Consider the following 15850-nt stretch of genomic DNA (forward strand, 5'->3'; position numbering starts at 1 on the left):
TGAGCTGTAATGCCATGGCACTCTATCCAGGGGGACAGCTTGAGGCCCTGTCTCAAAAATATATATATATATATATATATATTTTTTTTTTTTAAAGTCAAATAGCAAATTACAGCCCGTGAGCTGGCCATCTGTTTTTGCAAATAAAGTTTTATTGGAAACAGGGCCAGGATCAGAGTGAAGCAAGTGAGAGAAGGCTGTGCAAGTGCAGGGCTGGAGCCTGTCTTTGTTTAAGATGCTGTTCATCATGAACTTTATGCATTAATTTCGTTTTTATAAATATTGCATGAAAATATCTTCTCAAGTACTGAGTTTAAGATACCCCTTAAATTTGCACTTGAAACAAGTGCCTGACTCACCTTGCCCTAGTCCTGGCTGCTGTGGAACAAGGAGCCAAGCTTTGATGACTGCACAAGCTGATGAGAGGTCCCTGCAGCTGGGTAGGGTGCAGCCTCTCAAGCCATCAACCTCCTCTTGTCCAAAGAGACTTTGTAGGTCTTGCTCAGGGTCCAGGGTTACAGAGTTGTTCCAGGATACTGGGGGTGGAGGGGTGTGTGTGTGTGTGTGACATGGCACACAGCACCTAGTCAAGGACCCAGGAGACCTTGGACTAAATGATCCCTTCTACCCCATTTTCTCTGGGCCTCAGTTGCTCCCTTTGTGAAATGAGCATTAAATAGCAATGAGTGCAGAAAACCAAAGTGACAAGAGTTATATAGGGCAAATTCTCAAGGGTCGCATCCACCAGCTGCCTCGTTGGTACAGCAAAACTCAGTAATCAAGACAAATCAAACTTTAAAGTAATATTCTTAAAAATTCAATTGGCAAACTACAGCCCTAAGGCTGACCTTCAGTTTTTGTAAATGAAGTTTCACTGGAACAAACTGCTTGGGCTCAAATCCTGGTTGCATGATCTTATGCAAATTCTCTTGCTTTTCTCAGCCTCAAATTCCTTAGCTATAAAATGGAGAAAACAGGTTCCAGTTAAGATTAAATGAGATTATGCAGATAAGTCCTTTAGCAATGACTCCGGGAGCACTAAATAACAGCAGTGACCATTATTATTAGTTGCTATTATTGTCCTATCAGAGATTTTTAATACAAGAAGTAGACATTCCTACACAGGAATGGACTTTTATTGCTACATACTGAGAGTTAATGAGAACCTAGTGCTGCAAGTACCAGGCGCTGTTCCCAGGATTAAGCTGATTTAGTCCTCACAATGCGTGGAGGCGTTAGCCATGGTAGCCCTAATAGGTATCATCCCTATTTTTCAGTTGAGGAAACCATGACATATAGAAATTATGTCACCAGCAATAATCACACACTCTGACCAAACGTAGTGGCTCATGCCTGTAATTCTAGCACTCGGGGAGGCTGAGGCAGGGGGATTACTTGAGCGCAGGAATTCAAAACCAGCCTGAGCAAAAGCAAGACCCTATCTCTACTAAAAATAGAAAAATTAGCCAAGCATGGTGGCCGGCCCTGTAGTCCCAGGTACCCAGAGGCTGAGGCAGGAGGATCTCTTGAACCCAGGAGTTTGAGGTTGCTGTGAGCTAGGCTGAGGCCAATAGCACTCAAGCCCAGTTGACTCTGACTCAAAAAAATAATAATAATAAAAGAAAATAAATTCTGTGCTCAAGCCTATAATCCTAGCACTCTGGGAAGCCGAGGGGGTGGATTGATTGAGCTTAGGAATTCAGACCAGCCTGAGCAAGAACAAGGCCCTTTCTCTACTAAAAAATAGCCAGGCATAGATAGTGCTGGGCATTGTAGTCCCAGCTACTCATGAGGCTGAGGCAAAAGGATCACTTGATCCCTACAGTCTGAGGTTGCTGTGAACTATGACATCATAATGCTGTACTCAGGATGACATGGCTAGTCTCTGTCTAAAAGAAAAAAAAATTAAAAATTATCACACAGCTGGGCACAGTGGCTTACACCTGTAATCTCAGCACTTGGGAGGCTGAGACAAGTGGACTGCCTGAGCTCACAAGTTCAAGACCAGCCTGAGCAAGAGCAAGACCCTCCCCCCAATCTCTTAAAAAATAGCTGATCAGGACGGTGCCTATGGCTCAAGGAGTAGGATGCTGGCCCCATATACTGGAGGGGACAGGTTCAAACCCAGCCCCAGCCAAAAATTGCAAAAAAAAAAAGTAAAAAAAAAAAAAAGTAGCTGGTCATTGTGATAGGCGCCTGTAGTTCCTGCAACTTGGTAGGCTGAGGCAAGAGAATCGCTTAAGCCCAAGAGTTTGAGGTTGGCTCGGCACCTGTGGCTCAAGTGGCTAAGGCACCAGCCACATACATCTGAGCTGGCGTGTTAGAATCCAGCCTGGGCTCCTCAAAGAACAATGACAACTCCAACCAAAAAACAGCCAGGCGTAGTGGTAGGTACCTATAGTCCCAGCTACATGGGAGGCAGAGGCAGGAGACTTGCTTGAGCACAGGAGTTGGACAGGGTGACAGCCTAAGGCTCTGTCTCAAAAAAAAAAAAAACTTGAGGTTGCTGTGAGCTGTGATGCCACAGTACACCAAGGACAAAAAAAATGAGACTCTGTCTTGGAAAAAAAAATTATCACACATGGTGTTGCCTGGATTCAGATCCAGACAGTCTGGCTCCAGAGTTGCCCAGGTTCCTTAACTATGATGCTGCACATGGCCCCTGATGTGCAACCTGTCCCAGATACACTGACAGACACAGTCCTTGCTCGTTCTGTCCCATGCTGAACTCACTACGCCGAGAGCTGCTTTGACACACTGACAGTTCACCCTCAACCACACAGCACCCAGGCCATTCAGTCTTTTACAGGCCAGGTACCCCAAGAATACCAGAGGTTAGTGGGCCCCTGCTATACATCACTCCCTTGGAAATTTTCCAACAACATAGCCCCTGAAGACCACAACTGTGAGTTGGGGGGGAGGCCTCAATCTCTTCAATGAACAGATGAATGCCTAAGGCCCAGAACAGAAAGTGACCTACTAAATTACAAGGCAGCAAGGCCACAGCTGAGCTGGCTGAGACCCTTTCCCTTCATTGTGGCTTCACTTTGGCCAGTAAAAGTTGCAAAGGGTCCTGGCTTCCCTTTCTCCTTACCCAGCCTTAGTGCCTGGGCCAGACCCCAGATCCAAGAAAATTCTGGAGGATCTTCCCTTTCCTCTTGCTTCCCCCTACTCAGCAGGGGCCCAGGAACAGACTGCAAGAGGGAGGGAGGCTGCCCTGCCCACATCTCATCTGGGGCCAGATCCCTACTTATGTAGTAGCTGGGGCCCTTGTCCCCGAGATCTCCTTTTACCCCGAACCTTCTTACCACCAAGCAAACAGCCAGGCCCAGCACAACTTTCCCTGCTGTCCTCATAAAGCAGTATTTTTCAACCTTTTCTATCTCACAACACACTTGAACCTATAGTTAAATTTCCACAACACACTTTTATATTCATTAAAAAAAGAGCAAAAAATAGAATATATTTACTGTGCTTTGAACTTCTTTCACAAACAATTTAATTAATGATCTTAAAATTTTTTCATGGCACACCTAAGATACTCTCACAGCACACCAGTTGAAAATCACTGTCATAGAGGGTTCCAATTCAGCTGCAAACACCACCTTCCTCATGTATGTATGTAAAGCCACATGCACAGAAAAATGTACAGACACAAACACACACATACATGCACACACAGTGCCCCTTCTCTTCTCTGGAGCCCTCCCCTTTCCTCCCATCTCTCATTAGATGGAAGACTCCCAGTGGAGTGGGATTCTCATACCCAGTGAAAGTGGGTACAACCCACGTCACCATGGCCAAGCTTTGCAGCTGATCAGAGCTACCATTGCCTAACAGTGAGATGTAATGAGAGACCTTCACTCTAGAGATATACCACAGTTAAATGAGATAATTCAATTAAGGGCTTAGCACTGTGTCTGAGATGTAGTAACTACTCAGTAAATGAGCACTTTAATAAAATTGAGTGAAATGCTTTGAAAATCTGGGAGAACTGTATACGAAGTGAGTCACCTTTCAACTCCTACCACATAAGTTAAGCAAGATAGGAATTTCTCAATAAGAAAATTTAAACTCAGTGTCTGAATGATGAAGCTTGTGTAAGGACTCAGATCCCTGAATTTCTTCCCAGGCATGGTGGCTCATGCCTAGCACTCTGGGAGGCCAAGGCAGGTGGATTTCCTGAGCTCACAGGTTCAAGACCAGAGTGAGACCTTGTCTCTAAAAAAATAGCTGGGTGGGCGCCTATAGTCCCACCTACTTGGGAGGCTGAGGCAAGAGACTTGCTTAGGCCCAAGAGTTTGAGGTTGCTGTGAGCTATGACACCACAACACTCTACCAAGGGCAACAAAGTGAGGCTCTGTCTCAAAAAAATTAAATTAAATTAAAAATTAAAAAATTAAAATCCCTGAATTCCAAAGCCACCCTGTGCTGCTGGCAAATCTTGTGGCTGCGAAAGTGCTTTATAAATGATCATGTGTGAGCACCAGAAAGTGAGGATGATGCTGTCTGGCCCAAAGCTGTGTGAAGGCAGGGGCTATGTCCTTAGCTTTTCCCTCAGGGCATCAGAGATCCCCAGTGGCCCCACCAAAGCCCATGTCCTTTCTTTTCAGGTGATGACCTTCCTCTGAGGAAGCCCTATAGGGTGACTAGAGGAAGAGGCTGCCCACCCTGCCCCACCTGGCCACCATGAACACCTCAGCCCCACCTGCCGTCAGCCCCAACATCACTGTCCTGGCACCAGGAAAGGGTCCCTGGCAAGTGGCCTTCATTGGGATTACCACAGGCCTCCTGTCCCTGGCCACAGTGACGGGCAACCTACTGGTACTCATCTCCTTCAAGGTCAACACAGAGCTCAAGACAGTTAATAACTACTTCCTGTTGAGCCTAGCCTGTGCCGACCTCATCATTGGCACCTTCTCCATGAACCTGTACACCACCTACCTGCTCATGGGCCACTGGGCTTTGGGCACACTGGCTTGCGACCTCTGGCTGGCCCTGGACTATGTGGCCAGCAATGCCTCCGTCATGAATCTGCTGCTCATCAGCTTCGACCGCTACTTCTCCGTGACCCGGCCCCTGAGCTACCGCGCCAAGCGCACACCCCGCCGGGCAGCTCTGATGATTGGCCTGGCCTGGCTGGTTTCTTTCGTGCTCTGGGCCCCGGCCATCCTCTTCTGGCAGTACCTGGTAGGGGAACGGACGGTGCTGGCCGGGCAGTGCTACATCCAATTCCTCTCCCAGCCCATCATCACCTTCGGCACAGCCATGGCTGCCTTCTACCTCCCCGTTACGGTCATGTGCACGCTCTACTGGCGCATCTACCGAGAGACGGAGAACCGGGCACGGGAGCTGGCAGCCCTTCAGGGCTCTGAGACACCAGGCAAAGGGGGTGGCAGCAGCAGCAGTTCAGAGAGATCTCAGCCAGGGGCTGAGGGCTCACCAGACACTCCTCCGGGCCGCTGCTGTCGCTGTTGCCGGGCCCCAAGGCTGCTGCAGTCCTATAGCTGGAAAGAGGAAGAGGAAGAGGATGAAGGCTCCATGGAGTCCCTCACATCCTCAGAGGGTGAGGAGCCGGGCTCTGAAGTGGTAATCAAGATGCCTATGGTGGACCCCGAGGCACAGGCCCCCACCAAGCAGCCCCCCCGAAGCTCCCCGAATACAGTCAAGAGGCCAACCAGGAAAGGGCGTGATAGAGCAGGAAAGAGCCAGAAGCCTCGTGGGAAGGAGCAGCTGGCCAAACGGAAGACCTTCTCACTGGTCAAGGAGAAGAAGGCAGCTCGGACCCTGAGTGCCATCCTGCTGGCCTTCATCCTCACCTGGACACCATACAACATCATGGTGCTGGTGTCCACTTTCTGCAAGGACTGTGTCCCTGAGACCCTGTGGGAGCTGGGCTACTGGCTGTGTTACGTCAACAGCACCATCAACCCCATGTGCTACGCACTCTGCAACAAAGCCTTCCGGGACACCTTCCGCCTACTGCTGCTCTGCCGCTGGGACAAGAGACGCTGGCGCAAGATTCCCAAGCGCCCAGGCTCTGTGCACCGCACCCCCTCCCGCCAATGCTGATGGCCCCTCTCCTGCACCCCTGCACCCAAGTCCCTGGGAAAGGCCGGCGGAAAGCGGGCAGAGGCTGCATCCTCAGCTCCAGGGCCCGGGTCAGGCCTCACCTGGCTTCCCAGGCCCCTAGGTCACCTTCCTGGACAGCCCAGAGAGCCCCTGCCAACTTTCCAAACTTTGCTATTCCCAGCCAGGGAGTGAAACCTGGGGAACTGGTTTTTCTGTTCCCTGCTGGGTGGGATTGGGCTCTTCACCAGGAAGAAGGCCCGGGAGGAGGATCCGGTCTTTGGGCTCCTTGTTTGCGTTTAGGCAGGAAGTCAGGAGCCAGCAGGGCGGGCCAGGAGAAACAGGCTTAACTTTAGTCTTCCTTGGCTCAGTGGTGGCCCACATTGCGGTGTGAGACAGCGCCCTCTGGGGGCCACAGTCCAGAACTGACACCAACACCTGAGAAAGAAAAGCTTGGCATCACAGGGAGCTGGGGATCCACTCCTTCCACAGGCAGACCCCGCCCAGCTGGGCCCCAGGCACACTCCCCAGGATTGTCCAGCCTCCTTACAAATGTCCCCAGAGCATCCCTATGTGGGTCACCCCAAGGCAAATGTCCAAATATAAGCAGGATAACAATACCAGAGGGGACCAGCTTAGCTAGCCACACATCAAGTCCGGAGGCAGCAGCAGAACTCAGCTGCAGGTGTTCTGACTGTCCAACCATGTCATTTTCCTGGGTTCAGGGGGCAGGGGTGCTTTCTAGCCAGCCCCACACCCACACCCACACCCCTTGCCCCAGAAAAGCCTCAGTCCCTCCCTCCTGGCTCACATGGATCTGTTCTGTGCAGACCCAGCCAGGCCTCCCGCATGCTGCCTGCCTCCAGCCTTGCCCCACACAGGCCTGGCCCAGCCAGCACTTTCTCCCCATGCATGGCCTCCCAGCCACCCTGCCCTCCAGGCCCAGCCTGGCCCCAGATGTTCTATCCTTCCATGCTCAGCAAGTGCTGAGTCTGTGAATAAAGCCACATAACCAGCGGGCACTAAGGGGCCTTCCTCCCTGTGTTGGCTCAAGGCCCTGATCTCAGACCAAGGCAGGATGGGTCAGGGAGGGCCCATGTACTGTAAAATGTGGGCCGCAGCCCTGAAAGTAGTTCCAGGATGGGCAGCACAGAGCGGCTGGATCTACCAAAGCCTGTGGGCTCCAGCATCACGGGGTCCCTGGCTCAGGTGAGTAGGGCTGTAACAGGCAGACCTGGGCTTTGGAAATGGGTCAATAAGGCAAAATAAACTGTCCTTGCCCACATCCCTGCATATTCTCTGTTGGCCCTGCCATACCTAGGGAGAAGAGAACTGCTCAAAACCCTCATTTAGAGGTGGGAGACTAAGGCCCAGAAGCCTAGAAGGATTGCTCAGGGTTAGCACACAGGGCAACACCCAGGCTTCCAAACCTCCTCTGACCCTGGACTGTGGAAATGCAAGGCTTGGGGTATTTTTAAAAAACGTTCCATCAAGGTAACCCTTAGGCCAGGTTATAAGATACTTTATTGGTGAGGATTCCCCAAAGTCTAAAACAATGGAATCCTAGAGAGATTAATTCCATAGTCTAGAGCAGTGGTTCTCAAAGTGTGGCTGTTACTAGGGGTCCCTAAGGTCCTTTAGGCTCAATGATTTGCTAGAAGGATGCAACTCAGCATAGCTGTTATACTTGCAGTTACAGTTTATTCTAGTGAAGGAGTACAAATTAAAACAGCAACAGAAAACAATGGTGCAAAGGGTAGAGTCCAGGAGAAACCATATGCAAGATTCCAGTTGTCATCTCCCGGTGGTCTGCAAGCAGTGCTGAATTCCCCATATGATGTGTGACAACACACATGAAATACTACCAACCAAAAAAGCTCACCAGAGCCTTAGTGTCCAATGTTTTTACTAAATGTTGGTCATGGAGGCATGGCTAACCATCCACCTGGCTGACTTTGGTTACTCAATCTCCAGCTCTTTGTGAAGTTAAACTGGAGCAAAAACACTCTCACCAGGCAGGATATTCCAAGAGCTTAGTATTGTCTATCTCCCAGGAGCTAGGTCCTTTCTTTGAAATATGCAGGCTTTGGACAACCCTGCTGAGTAAATCTTTTAGTTCACAGTGCTCCTAATCAGTTACATCAATATCACCCTGGAACTTGTTAAATGTGTAAATTCTCATGGTCACCCTAGATGACCAGAAACTCTCAGAATGGAACCCAGCCATCTGCTTTAATAAGAATTCCAGGCGATTCTGATGCAAGCTAAAGTTTGGGAATCTCTCACAAGAGGGTCCTGAGTGGAGATACACACAGAAGAGGAGTAGGGATTCACTCCACACACAGTTGTTGAGATTCCCAAAAGCCTTTGGAAAAAAAGCTTCCAACTCTATGGGCAAGGGCATCCACTGGGGAAACAGACTGGACAGGCTAGCCAGGAGCCAGCAGGAAGCATAACACTATAGGAATGACCCTAAGATGAAATCCCTATGCCCTTCTCCAAGCAACACAAGTTGTCAGCTCAAGACCCCCAGAGGGTGCCTCCCTGGTCACTGATCCCTCATAGCCTGGAGACTCCTGTGGGCCTCAGAACTGAGGTAGCCAAGCAGTGTTGGGAGAGCAGGAGTTTTGGAGTCAGATAAACCTGACCTGTACTGAAGGCCAGAAGTTGGGAGAATCAAAGCTGGTGTTCAGATCAGGAATGGGGCTAGCAGGTCACACCCACTCCTTGTCCCAGACACAGGTCCTCCCTGCCATCTCTTTCACTGAGCAACCTTAGGCATGTCTCTTATTATCAGTGTCCTTATCTCTGAAAGAGGAACAAGACCTGGCAGAAGAGCTAAGAGGATGAGAGGAACTAGGAAAAGCACCTCACTGGCCCTCCAATCAGTGTTTCCACTGCTAGACTGCTCACAGGTAAATGCCAGAAACTAGGGCCAGTTTCAGACCCAGCTCTTCCTTACACCCCCAGCTTGAGTTATGAAGAACCCAGAGTCTCCTATGCCCAGGCCCTGAAAGAAAAAACTTCTACCCCAGATTAGTTAAAGGAACGGAGAAGAGCAAGCCTGGTGAGAGAGGGTGTGTTCCAGGAAGGCTGCTCAGAGATGAGGTCTGTGCCTTGCAGGATTCTGAAGCAAGATTCCTGCAGACCCAGCTGCCGGGGAGTGGAGGAAATGGCATGGGCCAGAAGGGAGAGGTAGCTGGACATGGCATCTGTCCACCCCAAACACTGAACCCCTGAGGGAGTCTTTCTTGGCTTTAGAAACAAAGACTGTTTCGTGCCTAAGCAGGAAGTAGGGAAAGAATGAGGTGGCTTTGTGAATGCCACCTCCTCCCCTAGGGCTACCACCAGGTTGGAGCAGGCTTGGAGAAGGGGGAACATGTTAGGATCCTCTCTCCTCCCACACTGACCCCTGCTCCATTCCCACCGAATCACTTTTGTGCCACCTGCTGGTAATTATGGGAATAGTCCTGCCCAGAACCTGCCTGGGCCTGCTTCCCAGACAACAGTACAGAACTCAGGACACATAACAGAGTAGGTGGTCTTGGCTACTGTTCCTGCCCCACACCAAAGCAGAAATATAAGGCCCAAGGAGGATCAGCTCACTTGGCTATTACTATAAACCTGCACAGACAGGCCCTGCCTCTTGGCCAGCATGCCAACCTCGCCAACTAGGAGACAGAAGAGAGGCAACTTGGCATCTAGGGACAGCTCCATCTTCTCCTAGTGCCTGCCAGGTTTGTGGAATCCTTGGTTTCATTCTTAGGAGCCCGGCTGAGATTTCACAGAACTCACACTGACCCAACCAGAAATCTGACAGGTGCCTGTTCACCTTTAAAGTACAAAAGCCTTTTGAACTCCCAGGTACCCCACACCAGCCTCAGACTCTAAAGGGCTTGAGCTTATTGCTTCTGACATCTTTGTTGTTGGCATCTTTTTTAACACACAAAAACTGCATAACTCCAGGAATCAGACTATTGCACAAAAATAGGACTAAAAACCATTCTCAGCCCCTGTCCCTCCCTACCCCCTGAGTTTTACTCTCCTTTTTGGTACTCCTTGGTACTCCCTGTACCCATTCTATTTCCTGAACAGTTCCCGAATTCATCCAGCTTTCTCTGTTGTTCCCACAACCACTATCCTAGTGCAGACTTCTTGCCCAAAATGCTAAAACAATCCCTTAACTCAGGGGTTAGCAAAATTTTTTGTGGAAAAGGACAGATAGCAAATATTTTAGACTCTGCTGGCCAAGAGACAAAACTGAGGATTTTAGGTAGGCACTCTTATATAAAACAGTCTCTGGCACAACTCTTCAGCTCTGCCATTGCAGTTAAAAGCAGCCATAGGCCATGTGTGGTGGCTCAACCCTATAATCCTAGCATTTTGGGAGGCCATGGCAGGAGGATCACTCAAGGCCAGGAGTTTGAGACCAGACTGAGCAACATAGTGAGATCCCATTTCTACAAAAATTAGCCGGGCATTGAGGTGCATGCCTATAGTCCCAGCTACTTCGGAGGCTGGGGCAGAAGGATTGCTTGAGCTCAGGAGTTTGAGGTTGCAATGAGCTATAATAATGCCACTGCACTCCAGCGTGGGTGACAGAGCAAGACACTGTCTCAAAAAAAAAAGTAACCATAGTACATAAGTGAATGAGCATGGCTATGTTCCAATAAAATTTTATTTGAATTTCACTGAGATTTGAATTTCATATACTTTTTCATGTGTCACAAATATTAATATTTTGTTTTTCAGCCTTTTAAAAATGCTTTTTTTTTTTTTCTTGGCCCGGGCTGGGTTTGAACCTGCCACCTCCAGCATATGGGGCCGGCGCCCTACCCTTTTGAGCCACCAGCACTGCCCTAAAAATGCTTTCTTAACTTGTGATTGGTACAAAAACAGGCCCACCAGCCATAGTTAGCCAATCCCTGCCTTAAATAATCCCACTCTCATCCATTCTCCAGCCTTAAGCCAAAGCGATTTTGCCAAAACACAAATCAAATGCTTTCAATCCCCAATCCCTTGCTTACAATTACCCAATCACGTGAGCCTTCAAAAGCCTTCACATTCTGCCCTGCTTTCCTCCTCAGCCTCTTCTATTACCCTTCTTTCACAGACCCTAGTCCCAGCCTCTGGAATTCCCCTGCCCTCCCTTCACCCTGCCCTGTGGTCACTCCCTTCATGCTTTTATTCCCATTTTCTCTGCTTGGGATAGTCTTGTCACACTTCACCTAGAAAACTCCTGTTTCGGCTCGGCGCCTATAGCTCAACCGGCTAAGGCGCCAGCCACGTACACCTAAGGTGGCGGGTTCGAATCCCCAGCCCGGACCCGCCAAACAACAATGACGGCTGCAACCAAAAAATAGCCGGGCGTTGTGGTGGGCGCCTGTGGTCCCAGCTACTTGGGAGGCGGAGGCAGGAGACTCACTTGAGCCCAGGAGTTGGAGGTTGCTGTGAGCTGTAATGCCACGGCACTCTACCCAGGGGGACAGCTTGAGGCTCTGTCTCAAAAAAAAAGAAAACTCCTGTTTCCTTCAAGATCCAAAAAGAAGGCTCGGCGCCTGTGGCTCAAGTGGCTAAGGCGCCAGCCACATACACCTAAGGTGGCGGGTTCGAATCCAGCCCGGGCCCGTCAAACAACAATGACAGCTGCAACCAAAAAAATAGCCGGGTGTTGTGGCGGGCGCCTGTGGTCCCTGCTACTTGGGAGGCAGAGGCAGGAGACTCGCTTGAGCCCAGGAGTTGGAGGTTGCTGTGAGTGATGCCACGGCACTCTACCCAGGGGAACAGCTTAAGGCTCCGTCTCAAAAAAAAAAAAAGATCCAAAAAGAAAAAACAGCCCACACCTGAGAGGGTTGCAGGGAATCCCCTGAGGAGAGCAGTCTTCAGGTAAAGCCAGGAGACAGAAAATGTGATCAGAGAGGAGTTGGAATGCAGGGGCACTGGCAGGCCACCAGAGAGCTCTCAGTGGAGATGTCTGGAAAGAAGGGCCCAGGTGGGAGAGGGAGCATGTATGTGGGGAAGTGTCGGGAGGGTAAGGAGAGGGTTTCTAAGTAGAAATGGCCCACATCAGCCCACTCCTCGTCCAGCAATCCTCCCTAAAGACCTATTCTGGAGGGGTTTGGGGCACTGGGCCAGCTCCAAGGTCCTAGAGAGGATGCACACTGTCATTTTGTAGCTGCCTCTGCCCTCCCTTCACCCTGCCATTCCACCACTCTATGGCTTTTTCTGAGCTCTGAAGGAGTCTGGTTACCCAGGAAGAGACCTCTGTTGAGGAAATGCCCTTGTGCAGTAGGAGTGCTTACTTGGAACCAGTCTGATAATGGCAGGACCAGGACAGAAAGCCAGGGCTGTCCCAATCCAGAGAACTGAGCAAAGTGTTATCTCAACACTGACTCCTCTACTTATAAGCTGGATGACTTGGTGTAATTATTCAACCTCTACAAACTTTCATTTCCTTACTGAGAAAGTTGAGCTGCTATATCTACCTGATAGGAAGTTCAGTTCAGATAAATATTTATTGGGCCTCCACTCTGTTCCAGAGATGCGGGAGCAGGATAGGGGAGATATAGAGATAAATAGGACACAGTCTCTGGCCTGAAGAAGCTCACATTCAAAGACACTTTTTAATATTGTGGGTTGCGACCCCCCTCCCCACCAGTGAATCATAAAATCAGAGTCATGATTAATATTTTTTTCAATGAACCAGTTTAGAATAGTTTTGAAGGGCGGCACCTGTGGTTCAAGGAGTAGGGTGCCGGTCCCATATGCTGGAGGTGGCAGGTTCAAACCCAGCCCTGGCCAAATAATAATAATAATAATAAAATAAAATAGTTAAAAAAAAATAGTTTTGAAAACATCAGGGTATTACACATAATGAGGATAAGTAGTACCTTTTTTCTTTTTTTTTTTTTTGAGACAGAGTCCCACTTTGTCACCTTCTGTAGAGTGCCTCTGCCTTGGAGTCACAGCTCACAGAAACCTCAAACTCTTGAGCTTAAGTGATTCTCTTGCTCAGCCTCCCAAGTAGCTGGGAATACAAGGGCCTAGGTGCCTGCCACAACACCCAGCTATTTTTAGAGATGGGGTCTCACTCTGGCTCAGGCGGATCTCGAACTTGTGAGCTCAGGCAATCCACCTGCCTCGGCCTCCCAGAGTGCTAAGATTACAGGCAAGAGCCAGCACTCACAGCCAGTAGTACTTTTGAAACTTTTGTTTCAGTTTAGAAGAAGAAAATACATATATGTATGCACCCACCATAATGTAAAGTATTTCTAATGGTGAAATATGGTACTAGGAGTTTGAAAGTGGGTTTGTGCACTGGGCTAGGGAGTTACTGAAAGGATTAAATGAGATTGGGGTACAGGGATTCAGGGATGCTATAACAAACTGGGTGGCTTAGAACAACAGAAATCTGTTTTCTCCACAGTTCTGGAGGCTAAAAGGCCAAAATCAAGGTGCTTACAGGGCAATGCTCCCTCTGAAACCTATAGGAGACAATCCTTCCTCACCTCTTCCACCTTCTGGTAGCACTAGGAGGTCCTTTTCTTGCAGCTGCAGCATTTTAATCTCTACCTCCATTGTCACATGGTGTCTTCCCCACCTATGTCTCCGTCTCTCTCCCTCTTCTTTTCTTATAATTTTGCACCAGTCATGTTGGATTAAGGGCCTCCTCTGCTCCAGTGTGATCTTGTACCATAATCACATCTCTATTCTGTGATACTGAGGGTTAGGGTTTCTACATATTTTTTGTGGAAAGCACAATCCAACCTAAAATGACAGTGCACAGCATCCAATCAGACTCTTGGGGAGAGTTCTTTGGGATCATCCCTGCAGAGAACCACCCTGGGAGAACTCAAGTACCTGTAACTCTACAGCGTTAAATCTGGGTGCTGGAGTTGGGAAATCCCAATGCAGAATTCTGGGAACACAAAACATACTTCTCTAAGGGCATACCAAATAATAACTTCATTATCCTAAACCTCAGTTTCCCTATCTGTAAAAGAGAGATCATTGCACTATGACTGTCATACGTTAAACACTCAGAAGACACTGGTTTCCTTCCCCACCCCCTGAGGTCTTCACTTTCCCCTTCTCAGGCATTCTGTCTATGTCCAGAGAAGCCCAGGGGTGAGCACTTCCAGACCCTGTCCCCTCCGGACCAGGAAACAGCTGGCACACTGTCTGTGACATAGTAGACAGTAAATGATCATTATTATGACATTTTTGCTGCCTGGAGCAACTGAAAACCAGACATGAAGTCCATCGATGACTCTCACTCCTATTATCCCTTCTAACATACAGACAAACTTCTCTTTGAATCTCGAGAATCCCTCGAGGTGGATGCTATTGTCCCTATTTCATAGAGAAGGAAACTGAGGCTAGGAGGTTTAGACAGGGGTGGGCAAGGATTTCACCCAAAATGTCTGAAAGCCCACACAATCAACAGTGTCGTGGCTCAGCGCCTGTGGCTCAAGTGGCTAAGGCGCCAGCCACATACACCTAAGGTGGCGGGGTCGAATCCCCAGCCCGGGCCTGCCTAACAACAATGATGGCTGCAACCAAAAAATGGCCAGGCATTGTGGCGGGCGCCTGTGGTCCCAGCTACTTGGGAGGCTGAGGCAGGAGACTCGCTTGAGCCCAGGAGTTGGAGGTTGCTATGAGCGTGATGCCATGGCACTCTACCCAGGGGGACAGCTTGAGCCTCTGTCTCAAAAAAAAAAAAAAAAAAAAACAGTGTCGTGATCTCTTCAGCCCCATGGACCTTACCCTCAATCCCATGTCAGCCATATGCAGGATCCTTAACTGCTCCCTCTTCCAGAGCTCAAACACCAACACCTCACATTACCACTGTCTCCCCAGTGTTCCTCACCCCCTGAGCCCCTCATACTCTTCTAGGGCCCATCGTTTTTCTCCTAATCTTTCAATCCCCTCCCTGACAACATTTTCCTTCCCTGAGAAGCCTAGAACATTCAGTCTTTCATCAACACCACAAATACTCATGATCCCCCTGGTCCCCTTCACCAACCATGAATTCACCATCCTAGGTCAATTCCACCACCTATCTTCGCTGACTCTACATGCAGGCAGTCAAGCATTGCTGGGAAAAACTCCTGCTTCCTCACAGGTTGGCACCAGAACAAGTAAAGGGCCCTGACTCCAGCTCAGGGACCTCCTGGGGCCGCCTCACCTTGCCTTATTCCCAGAAGTGAGTGTTTGTTCTCAACTTCCACCTCTCTCCTCGTGCCCTCTACCCTCCACTTGCCTCTTGCATGTTGAATTAAATGAGACAAGATTCTCAAACTCTCTTGCTGGGTTTATTTTACCTTGTGTGCGTAGGAGAAGGATGTGCCAATGCTCCCCCTCTGGCTTAGGAAAGAAAACTCACAGGTATTTATACCTTCTGGAAAACAGAGATGTGAATTTAAATATTATTGCCAGGGCAACACATTATTAAGGAAGACAAGCAATCAGAATCACAAGCTTTTTAAAAGTTAAAGGTTACTTTCACAGGACAAAGCAACAGTCTCTTAAATTGGATTGTCTGACAAGATTCTCTTGTTAGAGATAACATTTGCAATGATGGTTTATATGAGGCAGAAAAGGATCTGCTTTTATTTCTGCTGCTACAAAAGAGGGAACATTTTCTCCTTATCATACTGAGGGGGTGTTTCATTTTGTTTTGTTTTCTTTTGTTTCTGGGGTTTTTTTTTATTGTTATCATTTTGGTTTGGGTTTTCTGTCACCATCAGTTAGAAGGACCTGGAGTTTTCTTTTTTTTTTT

At 48.9% G+C, this 15850-nt stretch overlaps 1 protein-coding gene across 1 annotated transcript in view; it reads left to right on the forward strand.

Moving 5' to 3' along the window:
• CHRM1 (cholinergic receptor muscarinic 1) overlaps positions 1-7091 on the forward strand; it is a 12787-nt gene extending 5696 nt beyond the window's left edge. The window contains exon 2 of the mRNA XM_003798702.3: positions 4614-7091. Within this exon, the coding sequence (XP_003798750.1) occupies positions 4690-6072 (1383 nt within the window). The 5' untranslated portion in view covers positions 4614-4689 and the 3' untranslated portion in view covers positions 6073-7091. The remainder of the gene's footprint in view (positions 1-4613) is intronic.
• Positions 7092-15850: the final 8759 nt, after the last annotated feature.

The sequence above is a fragment of the Otolemur garnettii genome, unplaced genomic scaffold, assembly GCF_000181295.1.
Source record: "Otolemur garnettii isolate 467f Iridium unplaced genomic scaffold, OtoGar3 scaffold00140, whole genome shotgun sequence".
Lineage (NCBI taxonomy): Eukaryota > Metazoa > Chordata > Mammalia > Primates > Galagidae > Otolemur > Otolemur garnettii.